Source organism: Biomphalaria glabrata, chromosome 16 (assembly GCF_947242115.1).
Source record: "Biomphalaria glabrata chromosome 16, xgBioGlab47.1, whole genome shotgun sequence".
Classification (NCBI taxonomy): Eukaryota; Metazoa; Mollusca; class Gastropoda; family Planorbidae; genus Biomphalaria; species Biomphalaria glabrata.
In genome coordinates this window covers 25,399,533-25,419,067 of record NC_074726.1, presented here as the reverse complement: position 1 = coordinate 25,419,067, position 19,535 = coordinate 25,399,533, and the positions used below count along the sequence as shown (strand labels likewise).

The 19,535-nt window shown below is 38.5% G+C and overlaps 1 protein-coding gene across 1 annotated transcript; it reads right to left on the bottom strand.

The window, feature by feature from the left end:
• Positions 1-5,598: 5,598 nt before the first annotated feature.
• LOC106068414 (zinc finger protein 814-like) lies at positions 5,599-16,498 on the bottom strand. Its single transcript, XM_056014293.1, has 3 exons — positions 16,429-16,498; positions 9,921-10,014; positions 5,599-9,499 (listed from the first exon to the last, which is right to left on the bottom strand). Exon 3 carries the CDS (start codon positions 9,166-9,168, stop codon positions 7,195-7,197), a length of 1,974 nt encoding a protein of 657 aa, XP_055870268.1. The 5' UTR covers positions 9,169-9,499; positions 9,921-10,014; positions 16,429-16,498; the 3' UTR covers positions 5,599-7,194.
• Positions 16,499-19,535: the final 3,037 nt, after the last annotated feature.

The following is a 19,535-nucleotide window of genomic DNA, read 5'->3' as shown; positions in this document are numbered from 1 at the left end:
GTGTGTGGGAGAACTAACGTGCACAAACTTTTTACCAGACAGACAGAGAGTTGATATAATGATATAAGCTTTGTAAAACTATGCAGATAGATAAAAAAGATGTAACATCTTGAAAACTTTTTCGTTTGATTTGTTGCATTTTCCTTCTAAAGGTTTAGTCCATTTGCGGCTACAGTATTGAAATGCTATCAGTGGAAATAAGTCACGATCTCTTGTTTCTAAGACTCATTAAGCTGCTAAGAAACTAAATGGCAGAATTGTTAGCTTAACTCTTTCTCTCCTAATTGACGATACCAACGTCGATTCGACCCCATTAAATCCAGTTAATTTTTGATTTTATGAACATTTATTTGCGTTGTGTAAAAAGAGCACGCAATCCTCTTTCTTTACCAAAGAAAACATTTTCTCAAAGAAACCAAAAAAAGTTATTCAAGTTAAATCAAAACAGGATAGTGAAATACAAATGAGCTAAATGAATAATTCCGTTGGAACGTGCAAAATTATTACGGTGAGAAAGAGTTAATTTTGCTGTGCAAAATTATTACGGTGAGAAAGAGTTAATTTTGCCAGTTTCTAAACAACATTACCCTGTATGTAGTCTATGACCATTGAAAACATCGTCCAGCGATAATTTTGCCACTACCCTGTATGTTGTCTATGACCATTGAAAACATCGTCCAGCGATAATTTTGCCACTACCCTGTATGTAGTCTATGACCATTGAAAACATCGTCCAGCGATAATTTTGCCATTACCCTGTATGTAGTCTATGACCATTGAAAACATCGTCCAGCGATAATTTTGCCATTACCCTTTATGTAGTCTATGACCATTGAAAACATCGTCCAGCGATAATTTTGCCATTACCCTTTATGTAGTCTATGACCATTGAAAACATCGTCCAGCGATAATTTTGCCATTACCCTGTATGTAGTCTATGACCATTGAAAACTTTCTTTCGACGTTGCGTTGCGCAAGGAAGATAATGTAGAGTATATACTTTTTTGGCGAGGCGCGGTGGCTGAGCGGTAAAGCGCTTAAATTGGCTACCGGTCCGGGGTTCGAATCCTGGTGAATACTAGAATTTTTAATTTCGGGATCTTTGTGCGCCCAGCTCTAATGGGTACCTGACATTAGTTGAGGAAAGGTAAAGGTTGTGCTGGCCACATGACAACCTCGTTAACTGTAGGCCACAGAAACAGATGACCTTTACATCATCTACCCGGAATTATGATTATGAATTAGTCTGAAAAACAAAACATTTAATTTTAAAACAAAATTTTTAAAAGTTCGCTTTCAGAAGATCAAATGGCATAGGTCCCACCAATTTTTAGCCCGCTTCAAGATTGATGACATCTAAAAAAAAAAGCTGCTTTTCCGATATTGGGACAAACTCGGGTAGGAAACACATCTATTGATGAGCGAAATAGTACTCTGTTCAGTCATCCCCCAATGAAAAGACTTACTTAGCTCTCTTTACCTATTGCCAACCATTTATGAGTAAAAGAAGTTAAATATTGCGAAGTTAAATATTGCGTACCAAGTTTATGGCTATACGCTATTACAGTTGTAGAAGAACACTGTCAACCTTTGTGAATAAAATAAAAGCCAACCTAATATTTCTAGATGGTCAGTCCATTTCAAAAGTAGCAGAAAGTTGTTTAAGGGCAGTAATTCAAAATGTTTTATAAGTAAACATAATAGCTAAAGTTACTCCCCTTACGTTTATTCAAAATAATTTTTGACTTTACTAAAATTCAATCATTCTTATCTTCTGTTCTAAACACACAGACTTCTTAGTAATTATAAAATCTTATTGTTATGCCGTTTGATTGTCTAAGAGCTGAGCCAAAGGCTCTTTGAGCTCTAGGTTTGAGAAAAAAAAAACTGATTAAACAGGAAAGAAAAAAAAATCTGTTTGAACAACCTTTCTGTCTGGAAGAGATCTGAGTCAATGCCTATGTAAAGCATTGCTATTTCCGATATATCTGGCTCTCCGGGCGCATGGGCTAGAATGCATGGCCGAAGGCCGAGTATACCATTAATGTAACGGTCCCTTGAGGAACCGCGCATGGATTATCGACAGGACCGCGGGAGCTCCGCTCCGTGCAATGGGACCACTCACGCGTACCCTTGGACACACCCACGGGAGTTTTGTTTTGCTATTCATTTAGCCTAATCACTTCCTCTAATGGTCGTTTCCACCCGAGTGCCATGTTGAGGCAGAACAGCGTGCCCGGGTATTGTAATGCCTACATGCAAAGTTGGTTGACCAATGTTTTCCAACTATTGTTTTCACCTAATTCTCTACACAAGGCTATCTCCCCTTAGTTGGATACACAAGGCTATCTCCCCTTAGTGAAATACACAAGGCTATCTCCCCTTAGTTGGATACACAAGGCTATCTCCCCTTAGTTGGATACACAAGGCTATCTCCCCTTAGTGAAATACACAAGGCTATCTCCCCTTAGTGAAATACACAAGGCTATCTCCCCTTAGTTGGATACACAAGGCTATCTCCCCTTAGTTGGATACACAAGGCTATCTCCCCTTAGTTGGATACACAAGGCTATCTCCCCTTAGTGAAATACACAAGGCTATCTCCCCTTAGTTGGATACACAAGGCTATCTCCCCTTAGTGAAATACACAAGGCTATCTCCCCTTAGTGAAATACACAAGGCTATCTCCCCTTAGTGAAATACACAAGGCTATCTCCCCTTAGTGAAATACACAAGGCTATCTCCCCTTAGTTGGATACACAAGGCTATCTCCCCTTAGTGAAATACATTCCCATATACAAACAAAGTAACAAAATTAAATAAATAAATTACAAATTAATGGCAATATCTTCCATTCCGAAGATTACGGATGATTGGGATGCTTTCACTAAATTTTTTAGCCTGCATCCATCAAAAAATTTGCTACACTTGGTAAATGATAATTATATTTTAGTAACCTTTTAATCAACTAAATTGGTAGAAAAAAAAAAGCCTAGCAACGGAATTGAGATGCTACAGAAAGATCCAAGGTGTCACTTACAGAGAACGCATCACGAATGAAGAGATTAGAAACAGGATTCATACAGAAATTGGGTCGCACGATGTTCTGCTAACCAATGTCAAAAAAAACGTACACTCAATTTGGCCACATCACAAGGTCGCCAGGGCTCGCAAAGGCATTCCTTCAGGGAACAGTACCAGGAAGAAGAAGAGGAAGAGAAAGCGGTGGGAAGACATCAAAGGATGGACAGGTCCTGCAGTGAATAAAATTCTATCCAAGGTAAATACCCCACCCACGTAACATTGGTTTAACCCCCTTCCGTTGCTAGGATCCTCTTCTGGAGATCTGCTGTCAGCATCCAAGAGTCCCATGCATATAAGAATGTAACCGTGACCAGGGAGCGCATCATCGTCTGATTTTGGTGTCGTGGGCTATGCCTTTCCAGATTTATTTTTTGCAAGTGCTGCTGAGGCCTGCACATCTGGCCAGTAGCTCCGAGGTATTTAAAACTACTGACACTTTTCAACTCCAATACGGATTCCCTTTTTTAAAGCCCTCTTGGCTATTGGTCATATTTTATTTTTACCAATTTAGAAGTTGTTTTAACAACTGGACGGGTAAACTCTCGCTAATTGATAGCAACGTGCAAAATAATATTTAAAAAAATACAAATAAATTTCTAAAAAAAAAACACGAAGGCTCTAATATTTTTGAAATGTTTTTCAACATTTCAATTTTTACCATAAACATACGATATATTGAAACATAATCACATGGATCTGTAAGTAATATAGTGAACCCAATCATGTAACATAGTGAAACTAATCACATGGATCTGTTAAGTTATATGGTGTACATAATCATATCACATTCAGTGGCGTAGCTAGGGTGAGGGAGGGGTCTAAATTCGAAAGTATTTCTCATTAGGTACGATATTGTGGACCATGGGACACAACGGAGCAACAGAGAAGAGAAATAAAAATAAGGACGCTTTAGCTGTTATTAGTTTATCTCTAGATCTAGTTTCTTTTTGAAGATTAAACGTATTATTTTGTAATCCTTTCGTTGAGGTTATTTGGCTAAGTTATAACAATATTATTTCATGTCATGATGTCGAATGTCAAAATGCGGGAGCCCCTAAAAAGGTCAGCCCACCATGGCCCCTAATCCCTAGCTACGCCACTGATCACATAGTGAAACAAAACAAGATGGGTCTGTAATGTGGTGTACATAATCATATCACATAGTGAAACAAAACAAGATGGGTCTGTAATGTGGTGTACATAATCATATCACATAGTGAAACAAAACAAGATGGGTCTGTAATGTGGTGTACATAATCATATTACATAGTGAAACAAAATAAGATGGGTCTGTAATGAGGTGTGCATATTCATATCACATAGTGAAACAAAACAAGATGGGTCTGTAATGTGGTGTGCATAATCATATCACATAGTGAAACAAAATAAGATGGGTCTGTAATGAGGTGTACATAATCATATCACATAGTGAAACAAAACAAGATGGGTCTGTAATGTGCTGTACATAATCATATCACATAGTGAAACAAAACAAGATGGGTCTGTAATGTGTTGTACATAATCATATCACATAGTGAAACAAAACAAGATGGGTCTGTAATGTGTTGTACATAATCATATCACATAGTGAAACAAAACAAGATGGGTCTGTAATGTGTTGTACATAATCATATCACATAGTGAAACAAAATAAGATGGGTCTGTAATGTGGTGTACACAATCATATCACATAGTGAAACAAAATAAGATGGGTCTGTAATGTGGTGTACACAATCATATCACATAGTGAAACAAAATAAGATGGGTCTGTAATGTGGTGTACATAATCATATCACATAGTGAAACAAAACAAGATGGGTCTGTAATGTGCTGTACACAATCATATCACATAGTGAAACAAAACAAGATGGGTCTGTAATGTGCTGTACACAATCATATCACATAGTGAAACAAAACAAGATGGGTCTGTAATGTGGTGTACATAATCATATCACATAGTGAAACAAAACAAGATGGGTCTGTAATGTGGTGTACACAATCATATCACATAGTGAAACAAAACAAGATGGGTCTGTAATGTGGTGTACATAATCATATCACATAGTGAAACAAAATAAGATGGGTCTGTAATGTGGTGTACACAATCATATCACATAGTGAAACAAAACAAGATGTGTCTGTAATGTGGTGTACACAATCATATCACATAGTGAAACAAAACAAGATGTGTCTGTAATGTGGTGTACATAATCATATCACATAGTGAAACAAAACAAGATGGGTCTGTAATGTGCTGTACACAATCATATCACATAGTGAAACAAAACAAGATGGGTCTGTAATGTGGTGTACATAATCATATCACATAGTGAAACAAAACAAGATGGGTCTGTAATGTGGTGTACATAATCATATCACATAGTGAAACAAAACAAGATGGGTCTGTAATGTGGTGTACATAATCATATCACATAGTGAAACAAAACAAGATGGGTCTGTAATGTGCTGTACACAATCATATCACATAGTGAAACAAAACAATATGGGTCTGTAATGTGCTGTACACAATCATATCACATAGTGAAACAAAACAAGATGGGTCTGTAATGTGGTGTACATAATCATATCACATAGTGAAACAAAACAAGATGGGTCTGTAATGTGGTGTACATAATCATATCACATAGTGAAACAAAACAAGATGGGTCTGTAATGTGGTGTACATAATCATATCACATAGTGAAACTAAACAAGATGGGTCTGTAATGTGGTGTACATAATCATATCACATAGTGAAACTAAACAAGATGGGTCTGTAATGTGGTGTACACAATCATATCACATAGTGAAACAAAACAAGATGGGTCTGTAATGTGGTGTACATAATCATATCACATAGTGAAACAAAACAAGATGGGTCTGTAATGTGGTGTACATAATCATATCACATAGTGAAACAAAACAATATAGGTCTGTAATGTGGTGTACACAATCATATCACATAGTGAAACAAAACAAGATGGGTCTGTAATGTGCTGTACACAATCATATCACATAGTGAAACAAAACAAGATGGGTCTGTAATGTGGTGTACATAATCATATCACATAGTGAAACTAAACAAGATGGGTCTGTAATGTGGTGTACATAGTCATATCACATAGTGAAACAAAACAAGATGGGTCTGTAATGTGGTGTATATAATCATATCACATAGTGAAACAAAGCAAGATGGGTCTGTAATGTGGTTTACACAATCATATCACATAGTGAAACAAAACAAGATGGGTCTGTAATGTGGTGTACATAATCATATCACACAGTGAAACAAAATAAGATGTGTATGTAATGAGGTGTATATAATCATATCACATAGTGAAACTAAACAAGATGGGTCTGTAATGTGGTGTACATAATCATATCACATAGTGAAACAAAATAAGATGGGTCTGTAATGAGGTGTACACAATCACATCACATAGTGAAACAAAATAAGATGGATCTGAAGCAATATAGTGAACAAAACAAATGGGGAAAAAAACAAGATTTAAAAAAAAAACGTAGTGTACCGTTTGTTTAAAATATTTGTACAGCACATTGTATACCAACGACACAAAATTTGTCACGTTTATTAAACGCCAAACCTAAGCTTACAACACAATTACTATAGATTACTCAGCAAAGCTATATAGGCTAGGGCCGTGGGGGACTTCAATATGACCACTGGTTATAGAAGGTCTGAATACTGACCTGCAACGTCACAACCTGTGGGCAGTTCAAAACACTAGGTCATCGCCACATCACAGGTCTGTACGACGTGGCAACGAGCTATTGGTCTAAACTGCCCACGGGTTGTGACGTTGCCGGTCAGTGTTAAGGCCCTCTATAACGAATGGCCTCGACCCAAGCCAAAAGACTTGTGAGAAAATAAAAAAAAGCAAGCTGCTAGATAAGACAAGAGAGTTATGCACAAGAAGCAGAATTCTGGGCTGGCATAAATATGCGGGGATCGACTTGTTCCACTGAGGCCATAAGAAGATCCATGAAGATACGATAATTTCCAAAGCGTATTGATGCTTCGTTCAGAATGTCTTACAACCTTCCTATCAGTTCAGAGGATTTCTTCCATTAAATCTTCAAGCGAAGAATCTAAAATTGAGGCAAGTTATATTGATTCGCGAGCATCTCTCTGTTATCTGCAACTCCATTATGATCATTATAAGGCATGGCATGAACATGCTTCAGGTTCATCATTGGATGGCTGTATTTTTCAAAGCCGTTGTAAAGAATACATTTTCTAGGCACGATGTTCTCTGTAAAGCGTGGTGCCAGCATACTACAGCCATAGGGAGAAAGCGTCGGCACCATACGAGCCGTAGTGTCCCACTGCGTCTGAGAAAACGTGGCCCCCTCCAGCAGTTTCTGATTAAATCCTGTCGGCTCAGAATGTGTGTCAATGTGAGTGAAAAGGCGAAACCTGTTGGCGAAGCTGCAATTACAAATGGGGCAAACGTAATGACTTAGTTGTTCGTGAGTTCCTCGCCTTTGCTTAGTGGCAAACTCTTTCTGGCACACGGGGCACTGGAATGTGATCTTAGCGAGTTCAGCAGCGTGAACTAAGGCGTGTCTCCTTAAATCAGACTTGTACACGAAACCACGAGAACAGACATTACAAGTATGAAGCTGATCGAAAGTACGCTTTTTGGCAATGTCTTTGTTGAGGACCTTTTGATTAAACTGCAAACGAAAATCTTGCTGCTGGCTTCCAATCGTCACAGGCGTATACCCGTTCACGTGAACGCCTTTATGCATATGGAATGAGGTCAGCGGCTGGTTTGATTGGCTGGCTGCTCTAGTGGTATTATGTTTGCTAATCAATTCTGATGACTTGATATGTGAACATAAATGTTTCTTCATGTCACAAAGTCTTTCAAATTTCTTGTAGCAGTGAGGGCAGGAGAAAAGAAAAGGTTGTTGATGTTGCAATATTTCATCACTCGAGGTTGTTTTTTGGTGGGGTGTGTTTGGAAGAATCCTTCTATAACCATTAAACTGTATATAGGCTCCATAATTTGTGTTTTCCTTGGAGAGAGACATGTAGATGTCAGCATTCTTTTGCATAGGTGTGTCTTTTGATTGGTTGGGTTGTTTGGATGCTCTACGAGTGTCCTTATCATTGCAATGGCTTTCTTTATGATTTTCAAATCCATTTCGAGATATAAATATTTTCAAACATAATTCACACCTTAAAGACAGAACTGGCTTTCCTGGTAGCTTGATGTGTGAATTCAAATGTCGCTTCATGTGACTGAATGTTTTGAAACTCTTGTTGCAGTCAAGGCACTTGTACTGAGTTGCTTTATGGCAGTGTATACGTCGATGACGTTGTAGGCCTCGATCACTTGTGAATGATTTTCTTGATGGTCCATTATGAAATTTCATATGCTTCTTAATGTAATTGAGTGTTTCAAAACTCGTGTTGCAGTCAAGGCACTTGTACTGAGTTGTTCTTCGGCAGTGTATACGTCGATGATGCTGTAGGCCTCGATCACTTGTGAATGATTTTCTGCACTCGGTGCACTCGTGGGGCTCGTTTGGTATGTGTTTTTTAAATGCGTGCTTCCTGAAAGCAAAATTTGAAAGAAAATCTTCATTGCAAATACTGCAGTGAGTGAGTTGGCAGTCAGCCAGTTTGTGCCTTTGGAAAGCAAACTTGGTGTAAAACGTTTTGCCACACGATTCACACTGAAAGAACTTCTTTTGGAGGTGCGCTAACTGATGACACCTGAATCTCCTTTCCTGGAGAAAGATCTTGTGACATTTTCGACACGCGTAAGGATAGCTCTCTGCCAAAACGTGCCGGAGCAAATGAACCTTGAGATTATAGAGACATGTGAATGACCTGTTACACAGAGTGCATATGTTCCTCCTTTGGAGGTGGTACCCTAAGTGGTTTCTTAAACTGCGAAGCAGAAACACGGACTTGTTGCACAAAGTGCATGTGTATAGTTTCGTATACTTGGTCAAGTGAAACGTCAACCTATATTTTTTGTTAAACCTTTTGTTACAGTTCAGACATTGAAACATTCGAGCACGGTGAAGATCCGCGGAGCTCGAGCGCATAGTTTTATCTCTTCGCTGATGTTCCTGTCATTAGTTTCGTTTTCAGAAATGTAGGATTTAACACCACCGATGCCGTCAGACAACCTAGCGAATTCTTATTTCATGTAAGCAGGCGGGAATATGTTTATACAATATTATATTTATTCTAAATCGACCACTGGCGGACGATGGCTATGCCTGCTCTAGTGTGGAAAAATATGTGGGTCGCAGCTGAAGCTGCGTATCCACGGGAAATACTGCATTGCTCATTAATCTTCGGACTGGAAGACAAGCTTTATTATTATATTTTATTCTCTTAGTTCAAGTCTTTTCTTCTGGTATGATTGGATTTCTAAAAAAGAAAAAAAAAAGGTCATTAGGTTCAAATGATGCTAGATTGAGATCTAACTCTTGTTAGCTTGTCCAAAGCACAGGTTTATTTATTTGTAAAATGTTTAATTACAAAAACATCTTAACTTATCTTATGGGGAAAAAAGGATAGAACTGCAAAATCCATGTCATATATCTCAATACTCTAATGTTTAACTCCCTTTTGCAAAAACAAAATTAATTAATTAATTTGAGTGGTACATTTTTTTTGTAAGGATCCATGGTATGTCATGAAAATGAATAATTGTGCACAATTTCATCTTGATCAGAAATCTGTTAAGTGGGAGAAACAAACGTGAACAAAACGTGTACAAAATGTGTGCCAGACAGACAGACAGAATGTAAGCTTTGTAACAACATTGTAGGCAGCACTAGGCACTTACTGTCTGGGCCTTACATTTTAGACATGGAGATTGTATACTAGGAACGAGAAACTGGTGTAAAGATCTGGACTTAAGAGATGCAGACTTTATGAATCTGAAAAATTAAACATCAAATAAATACTCTTCAAATTATAGTTTCCTATACAAAAGCCGTGTAGTTCTCATCACACGGAATGCCTGAGACATGCGTTGATCTTGGGATGTCAGAGCAGAGGCGGACTGGCTAGTTGGGAATTCAGACACATACCCGATTGGCCGGTGAGGCCGCCGAATTGACCACTAAGAATTATTGATTTTAAAAAAGGTGATCTGTTCACTTGGCACAAGGGATTCAACAACTGTTATTGAATCTTCTGGTTCACGAAGGAACATTCGCAACGCCATTTTTGTGGCATGTTGCGTCTCGAGAGACGGTCTTTTTCCTTTTCAACTTTTCATGTGACCAAAGAAGCCAATCCTGGATGCGGTCACAGTTTGGGCATCTGTAATCATCAGGCGCTGTGGCACTTTCACACTTCTATTTGTTTCTGGTGTATACGCCATCTGCAATTCAGTGGTAAATCGCTTGGCTTCCGAACCGAGGGTTCCGAATCCTGGTTAAGACTGAGATTTTGAATTTTGGGATTTTAGGGCGCCTCTGAGTCCGCCCAGCTCTAATGGGTACCTGACATTAGTTAGGTAAAAGTAAAGGTGGTTGGTCGTTTTACTGGCCTCATGACGCTCTCATTAACCATAGGCCACAGAAACAGATGATCTTTACATCATCTGCCTCATAGAGCGTAAAGTCTGAATGGGAAACTTTACTTTAAAATCTCCGATCAAGCAGAAATTTTGCCCAATTATTTCTTTTACCTGACAACAGAAGGATCAATTTTTTAAAAGTACTAAAATTAGTTGATTAACTATTGGTAATTAATTATTTTGTATTGGTATCTCGAACAAGGTAAAAAAAAATTCAACTTATTGAAGTAGTGGTATAAGTTGAATTAGTTCCCTTTATATGTTGCAGCTCTAAATGGAAACAAAAAATATATAACTATACTAGTTTCTAGTCACAAGTACCTCAATAACAGAGTGGCTAGGACGTAGGGTCCGAGGTGGCCTGAGCCACAAGTTCAAACTCATGACTTTCAACCTTTTTTTTTTTTTATGTTTTTAAAAACGGTAAAATACATCCAGATATCACTTTCTTTACCCCCCCCCCTTCCTCCTCCATTTTCCAAACTTGTCCAGACAGGTGATAGGATCGTACCGTACTGAGACAGCTAAAAGAATGAAATAGCGCTAAAAAAAATGGTACAAAGATTATTAATCACACAGATGATAAGAAATAATGTTTTGCAACAATAATGAAGAGTTGACAACGTACCCGAGTCGGGCTTCATTGCTGGTCTAGATCTATTACAAATTGAATTGCATGGCTGATCCAGACATTTACACTTCGTATAAGCTTTGTTGCTTTTTTTTTTAAGTATTTTTTTTCTTGTGTAATCATCGGCTTGGCTTATTTAGTTAGTGCTTACGCTGCAATGTACGTAAGTAGCTTGTGAAAGAAATGTGTAGGCTTCAGAAGAAATGGTGACAATAAATTTAAAGCCTCTTTCGCCTCCGACAGAATTCCTTCATGAGATTAATTTCCAACGAGATTTAATAGGTGCAAATAGGGCTGCCTGGTCGTGCGGTTTGCGCGCTGGACTGTCATTTGGATTTATCGATGGTCCCGCGTTCAAACCCTGCCCGCTACCATCCCCCGTCGTCCTGCGGGAGGTTTGGACTAGGAAGTAAACCATCTTCAACTCTAAAGAAACATCCGAAACATGTAAAACATGTAAATCATGTAAAACATTTTACAAAAGCAACAAAAATTTACGTTTATCTGCAACATCATGAATTTTCTCCAATCGGATGATTGTTGATTTTTTGTGTGTCAATATAGACCCCCCCCCCTTTTTAAACTAGCATCGTGTTTTCATTATTTCTAGATCTATGAGGTTCTGTTTTCATTCTAGGTCTGGGCACAGGCTTTTGGAAAAAACTAACTTAGGTTTGAGCGATGTCCAGACTAGTAGCTGAGACTATTTTTAATGTTTTCAGTTTCTATGCGCAGTCTTGCATTGACAATCTTTGTTGAGGTCGTAGCTTGTGGGGGCGTATATTTCAATTAAAACATGTTCTCAAAACCTAAATCAGATGAAATTAAGTACCAAAAAGCTACTAATCATTGATCATATATTGGTGTGTTGCGCCAGCAGGCAGCAGTCGTGTTTTTTCGTCTCTTGTTTTGGATGATTTTGTGTTGCTATTTACTAAAGCTTAGTGATCTTTCTTATACCATTAGATTTGTGTAGATTTCGTCTATAGATTGGTGTATTTAGTTCGATAGATTTAAGTCACGTTAATTAAAATTTAATTAGTTTTTGTATTCATTTACTATCCTTTAGTTTAACAAGCATCTAGATAAACAGTGACAGAGTGATACTCATAGCCCGAGGGATTGATGTGCTTGGTAAAACCGTGTGCCGTGGCCACTACATAGCAGTCGCGACGCAAACCTGTGTGTCATCCTTGCTAGTGTGTCAAGTCGTCGTACTGGAGTCATGGACGCAAATCTACTACGTCGCTTAGGACGCACATGTGTGTTACTCAAATCACGACTAGACAGCGAGGTTTTCCGAAATATTCGTCGACTTGGCATCGGGAGTAAACTGCCGACAGTTCGTGGGTCTAGGGCTGGGCGTCTAACACGCCTATGGTATAATCCATCGCAATTCAACTCAACAGATGCATGTCACACAGTTTCCAGGACTCTCAACTGTGTTGTTAACCCCACCCCCACCCCTGTCCTTTCTTCTACGACAGAGTTCAGCAGTTCCCTACAAAACTATTTTGTCAACCACCCCACCCCTACTACTCCTCACGCGACAGTGGTCATATGTCCCCATCAAAAACCTATAATTCGTGATATTACTCCTCCGGTGTCTTCAACATGTGCTACACCTCTGGTGACTATATCCTCCAGTCTTCTTAAAATAATGCACCTCAACGCCCAGTCATGCAGTAACAAAGCTCTTGAGCTTGCAGACACCATCACTGATGATAGCTACGACATCGTTTTCCTTAGTGAGACATGGTTTAAAGAAGTTGGTGATGAGCCAAGAACCATTGAGCTAACGCCACCAGGCTTTATTTTAAAGAGTCTACCTCGAAAAACAGGCAGCGGAGGAGGTTTAGCAATACTGTACAGAGACAGTCTAGCCAAATATGTAACAATAAGACCTGACAGCTCACCGTACACCACCTTTGAGATGTGCGAGTTACGCCTCTCCCACCACAGCAGAACACTGACTTTTATTTTCTTGTACCGCCCACCACCAAGCAAGAGAAATAAATTGACAACAAAAGTTTTCATCGAAGAATTTCAAGACCTCCTTGACAGTCACATTGCAACAAAAGATCTATTTGTCATAGGCGATGTGAACTTGCATTTTGACAGTGAAAATGAGACATACGCGGTGTCGCTAAAAAATGCGCTAAAGGATCGCAACTTAGACCAACTGATAAATGTTCCGACACATGTCAAAGGCCATACTCTTGACTGGATAGTTACAAATGCAAGTGAGCTTATAGCCAAACTCAGTATTTTAGACCGTGGCTTGTCAGATCATTTTCTCGTAAACTTTGAAATGCGCCTATCAAAAGCAAAAAGGCCAAAGAAAAACGTGACTTCCCGTAAACTTAAAGCCATAGACATTGCCTCCTTTAAAATGGACGTGACCTCTTTGCTGTTGCAACAGAGCAACACAGACGTTCTCAGCAATTACAGTTTTTGCTTGAAAAAGTTACTGGACAGCCATGCACCTCTTGTCACTCGTACAGTCTCAGTTAGGCCATCTGCACCCTGGATGACGGAAGACATAAAGACTGCCAAACTTATTCGCCGACGTGCCGAACGTACATTCCAAAAGACAGGTGTGACGATACATCGACAAATATATATCCTAGAAAAAAACAAGGTTAACCGTATGATAAGAGACGCAAAAGCTAGTCATATTCGACAAAAAATTGAAACTTCTAATTCTTCAAAGGAGCTATTTAGGATCACCGCTGAAATGTTAGGGGGAGCAAATAACGAACGTTTGCCGTCATCTATCCCAGTATCTGAACTTCCTGATTCCTTCAATAGATTCTTCATTGGGAAGATTGAGCAGATCAGAAATGACATGCCATCCCTCTCATCACAGCTTGACCACTCTCCAATCTTTCAAAATTCTCCTTTTTGCGAGTTTCAGCTTGTATCTGAAGATTATGTCAAAAGTACTATTTTAAAGATGCCAAATAAGTCATGTGACCTTGATCCCATTCCAACTTCCTTGCTCCTTGAATGTTTAGATGAGATTGTACCCACAATTACTAACATTGTGAACTCTTCACTGACTTCAGGCATTGTACCACAGCAATTTAAGCATGCACTTGTCAGGCCCTTATTAAAAAAATCCAGTCTTGACCCGGAATGTCTAAAAAACTATCGCCCAGTATCAAATCTTCCCTTCCTGTCAAAGCTTCTGGAGCGCATCGTGTTAGCGCAAATTCTTTCTCATCTTGAACAGTACTGTCTCTTGGAAGAATTTCAATCTGCATATAGGAAGTGCCGAAGCACAGAGACAGCAGTGGTCAGAGTACTAAACGACTTACTTCACAATTCCGACATAGGCCACATCTCAATTCTTTCAATGCTGGACTTGTCCGCAGCCTTTGATACGCTAGACCACGAAATTATGATGGCCAGGTTCTCTGCCACTTTTGGTTTAACAGGAATCGTCCTAAAATGGCTTGGATCCTACCTGACTGAACGCACCGAAAGTGTCGTTGTTAACGGAACAGAATCAACAAGCTTACTCTTGAAGTACGGAGTACCCCAGGGATCAGTTCTAGGCCCTGTACTGTTCACTATGTATACATATCCACTCAGCGGTGTCATACGGCCAACCGGCATCCTATACCATTTCTTTGCCGATGACTCACAGTTATACGATTCCTCAGTACCATCAGAGGTGTCGCATCTGGCAGAGAAAATCAGTAGTACCGTTGCAAGGGTGAGCAATTGGATGGTTGAAAATAAGCTCAAGATGAACGAAGATAAGACAGAAATAATTAAGATTGGCACTCGTAACAACGTCTCGAAAGTTGAAAGCACAGATTCTCTTTTTATTACGAACTGCCAGCTTCCTTATGTCCATGTAGTGCGGAATCTTGGAGTTTTCTTTGACTCAACACTATCTTTCGACCCACACATAAGTCAGCTCTGCAAGGGTCTTTATCTGCAGCTGCGTAGATTAGGCCAGATCCGACCATATTTAACAACGGAGTCAACAAAAACGCTAGCTGTGGCATTCATACTCTCCCGCCTTGACTACTGTAACGCCGTGCTAGCAGGTATACCTGATGACAAAATAGCCAAACTGCAACGCATACAGAATAACGCCGCACGAATAGTACTTAGAAAAACAAGACAAGATTCTGCTTCTACGCTCTTGCGCATGCTCCATTGGCTTCCCGTGAAAGCGAGAATCGATTACAAGGTCGCCACACTTTGTCATCAGTGTATATATAACAATGAGATGCCCCTGTACCTTAGAGAACTGATTACTCCATATGTCCCCCAGAGAGCCCTACGCTCAATGGACTCAACGCTTTTAGTGGTGCCACGTTTCTCCCTCAAAAGCTACGGTCTGCGGGCTTTTTCCGTGCACGGACCAAAGGTTTGGAACTCACTCCCCATTGATCTCAGACAGACAACATGCTATACCACTTTTAAGAAGAACATTAAGACCTACTTGTTTAAAACTTTTTTAGATTAGTTTTTGATTGCCATTGTCGTGTTTGTGTTTGTAATGTTATTACAGCGCCTTGAGCCTACATTTTGTTTGTTAACAGCGCTTTATAAATAAAATTATTATTATTATTATTATTATTGACTCTTGTATTAAAATGCGCCATATAGACTTAAAACAATTTTTAAAAAAAAATGATACCGATCAAAAACATAGATCTTTTTAAAAGACTAGATGATATTGATTTTCTTAATTATACTTGGATCTAGATCATCTAGAATACATATAGATCTAGACTGCTGGTCTCGGTCTAGTCATCTGGAACTTACATTATCATATATTTTACAGACATTACTTTAAAAAAAAAACGATTTTTACATCCTACGCATTTCATGTGTGTATCTAGTGATGCGTGTTAATCAATGACTTACACTCTACTAAATCGTTAGTGTTCCTGGCTGATTCAGTCATGAGTCAGGCAATCCATTCCATTCTCTAATTAATCATTAATGGTACTAGATCTACTAGTGACTAAAGAAGAAGGAGCACTTGTATTACTTGTTCAAATTAGTTCTAGCGTATGGAATAAGAATTAAAAGATCAAAGTCTGAAACTAAATTACTTAGAATAGATCTATGTTTCTAGATTGCATTTATTTTAGATCTAGATCTATTTACCTCCTGTATGTTATCAAGCTTTGAAAGTTTTTAAATTTTTTTAACTTCAACGGTGAACCGGAAGTTCATTACTGTGTGAGAAACAAAAAGTAAACGGGAAAAAATTTTTCGAATGAATACCTTGGAAATGAAGTGTACCCTTATTTATGTCAATGGGTGTACGTGTACCGTGTGCCCTATTTAAAAAAAAAAAAGAGTTAGCTTATATATTTAGTTCATTGAACAAGGAAAATTTCAAAAAATGCTTTAAAAAATGACATTTCCTCTTTTATACACCTGTTCAACCTTATTGCTTATGCCGAACAAAACAAGTATAATTTTTTTAAATTAACAAATAGTGGATTAACTATTGGTTATTATGGGTATTGGTATCGAACAAGGGAAAGAAATTGTGCTAGACAAATGGTGGTATAAGTTTCATTAGTCCCTTTGGGGAGGCTTGAGGCCTTTAACCCCTCGAGTTGGAATTCAACATTTATAAATGTATTTAAAAAGCAATCAAGGTAACGTTTAACCTTTAACCCTTTTTCCCAACTGGTCCAGACAAGGATAGGATCACAGCGCCTTAAGAACGCAAATAATATGCAATTGCGCTAAGTAAAAACAATTAACAAACATATGTATTATTAATAATATATTTATAAGCTTTTTGTTGTTGTTTCTAAAAGTATTTCACATATTTTTATTTACAATTCCTCTATTCAACTTGCTACTTCTTCGTCTTCATTATGCCCTGTGGTCAGAAGTTTCGAGTTGCTGGACATTACCACCTCACGAGTCAGATGTGGCACTGACAAGTAGAAGGATGGCCCTGTGTTTATGAAACACGTCCACTCTCAAAAGAATATGGACTATAATTGAAAAGGGCAGCAGACGACACGCGATCACCTGGACCGGGCAACGTGCACGAACAGCCTGCAGACACTGGACACTGTTTGGGACTATGTTGAATGGATCGCGTTAGTAAGAACTTTGGCAAGTGATTAGACATTGTTTGGTACACATTGCTGTTTGGTAAGTGGCTACAGTTTGCAATTTGGGAGTGCTACACATTGCTGTTTTGTGATGGGCTAAGCATTTTCTGTTCGGCATTGGTCACGCATAGTTGTTTGGTAAATGGCTACAAACTGCTGTTTGGAAAGTGAGCACACCTTATTATTTGATAAGTGGCTACACATTGCTGTTTGGTAAGTGGCTACAGTTTGCAATTTGGGAATGCTACATCTTGCTGTTTTATGATGGGCTAAGCATTTTCTGTTCGGCATTGGCCACGCATAGTTGTTTGGTAAATGGCTTCAAACTGCTGTTTGGAAAGTGATCACACCTTACTGTTTGGTAAGTGGTTACACATAGTTGTTTGGTAAATGGCTACAAAAGGTTTTTTTTTTTTGGTAAGTGGCTATATATTGTTGTTTGATAAGTGACTACACATTTTCTGTTTGAAATGGGCACGAATCGCAATTTTGGTAAATGGCTGTAAACGGTTGTTTGGTAAGTGGCTACACATTGCTTTTAATAGTGGCTACACATTTTATGTTTGAAAGGGGGCAGCAATATTGTTTGGTGAGTACACATGGCTGTTTTGTAAGAGACTGAACATTGTGGTTTGGTAAGCAGCTACACTTTGCTGTTTGTTAACTGGCTAGACATTACAAGTTTGCAGGTAGTAAAACATTTATTGGTTAGCATGGGCACGCAATTGTTTTGGTAAGTAACAACATATTGTTATTTTTGTAAGTGGTTACACATTGCTGTTTGGTAAGCGATTACACAATATCGTTTACATTTTCTGTTTAGGGGCACGAAAGCACACATTGCTGTTTGGTAGGTTGCTTATACATCGATGTTTAGTAACAGGGGCTACATTACTGTTTGTCGGGTGGCAAAATATTTACTGTTTGGTAGGGGCATGCATTGATCGTTGATAAGTGATTGCAAATTGCTGTTTGGTAAGTGGCTACAAACTGATGTTTGGTAAGTGGCAACATCTGGATGTTTGGTAAGTGATAACAGAAAGAAAAGCCCTTGCCAATTACAGGTGCAGGCGACCAAAATAAAACTTAAAAAGACCCCCGGAAAATAAGTAACATTAAAAATAAGAACCTGGAAGATACGCCGAAACATTCAAATTTTTCAGTCAAAATTAACTGATTCCGTGGGAAGGCAATGAAACAGAAAAGGAAAGGGACTTCACGAAGAATTAAGAGTAATAGGAATTATTTGATACCGAAAGTGGGTCCGTAGGACGCCCTGGACTATATTTGTAGAAATAATTTATCTTTGTTTTACTTAAAGTATTAAATAATAAATTAATATGTTCATGTTGTTTTTTGTAAGAGCTTACAGTGGAAAAGTGTGTTTTTATTATACATTTATTCTGTGGATAATTATAGTTAGACTATTTAAATGATTAGTAATAAGTTTTCACTTGTTTACTCTTGCACCTGTACATACTGCATCTATATACAAATAATGAGAAACTGCCAAAATATAAGGAAATATTTCTTTTTCCTAGAAACAATAACAATGGCCGGCATTTGTTTTCCTCACGTAGGCGGTTGTAATCCTCGGCGTGGCCCTGTACATACATACGATATATTAACCTATTAGCACTTGTTTAAATGGATGTAGAATATAAATATATTTTTTCCTCATGTTGATAGTGTAAATTGGTAGTATACGTTAGTCAAAGAACGAGCTAAATGGCCCGCTCCAACCTCCCGTCGTCCTGCGGGAGGTTTGGACTAGGATGTAAATTATCGAAAACTCTGAAGGAACATCCGTAACAATGTTCAGCATTTTACAAACGTTTTAACGTGTGTTAAGGTGGCGATCCTAACTTTGCCTTCTTTTCAATCCAACAAAAGGCTTTTCATTGTCTCAATGGACTCATTCACCGAAACGAACGGTCACGTGATAATATTGATAAAACAACGGGAAAAAACTGTCACGTGATAACCATAATTGATTAAAATTAGATTGTAATTTGTATAGAAGAGACAACGAGAATCATGTGGCTCAATGTTGTTTGTTTACGATTGGTGAATGAGGTCCATTGTGTGAAAGGCGATAGCAACGTCTTCTATTCTCAATATTAAGCATGAGTA

Coding starts and splice junctions, on each gene's coding strand:
- LOC106068414 (XM_056014293.1), bottom strand. CDS start 9,168: ATGCGCTCGAGCTCCGCGGATCTTCACCGTGCTCGAATGTTTCAATGT.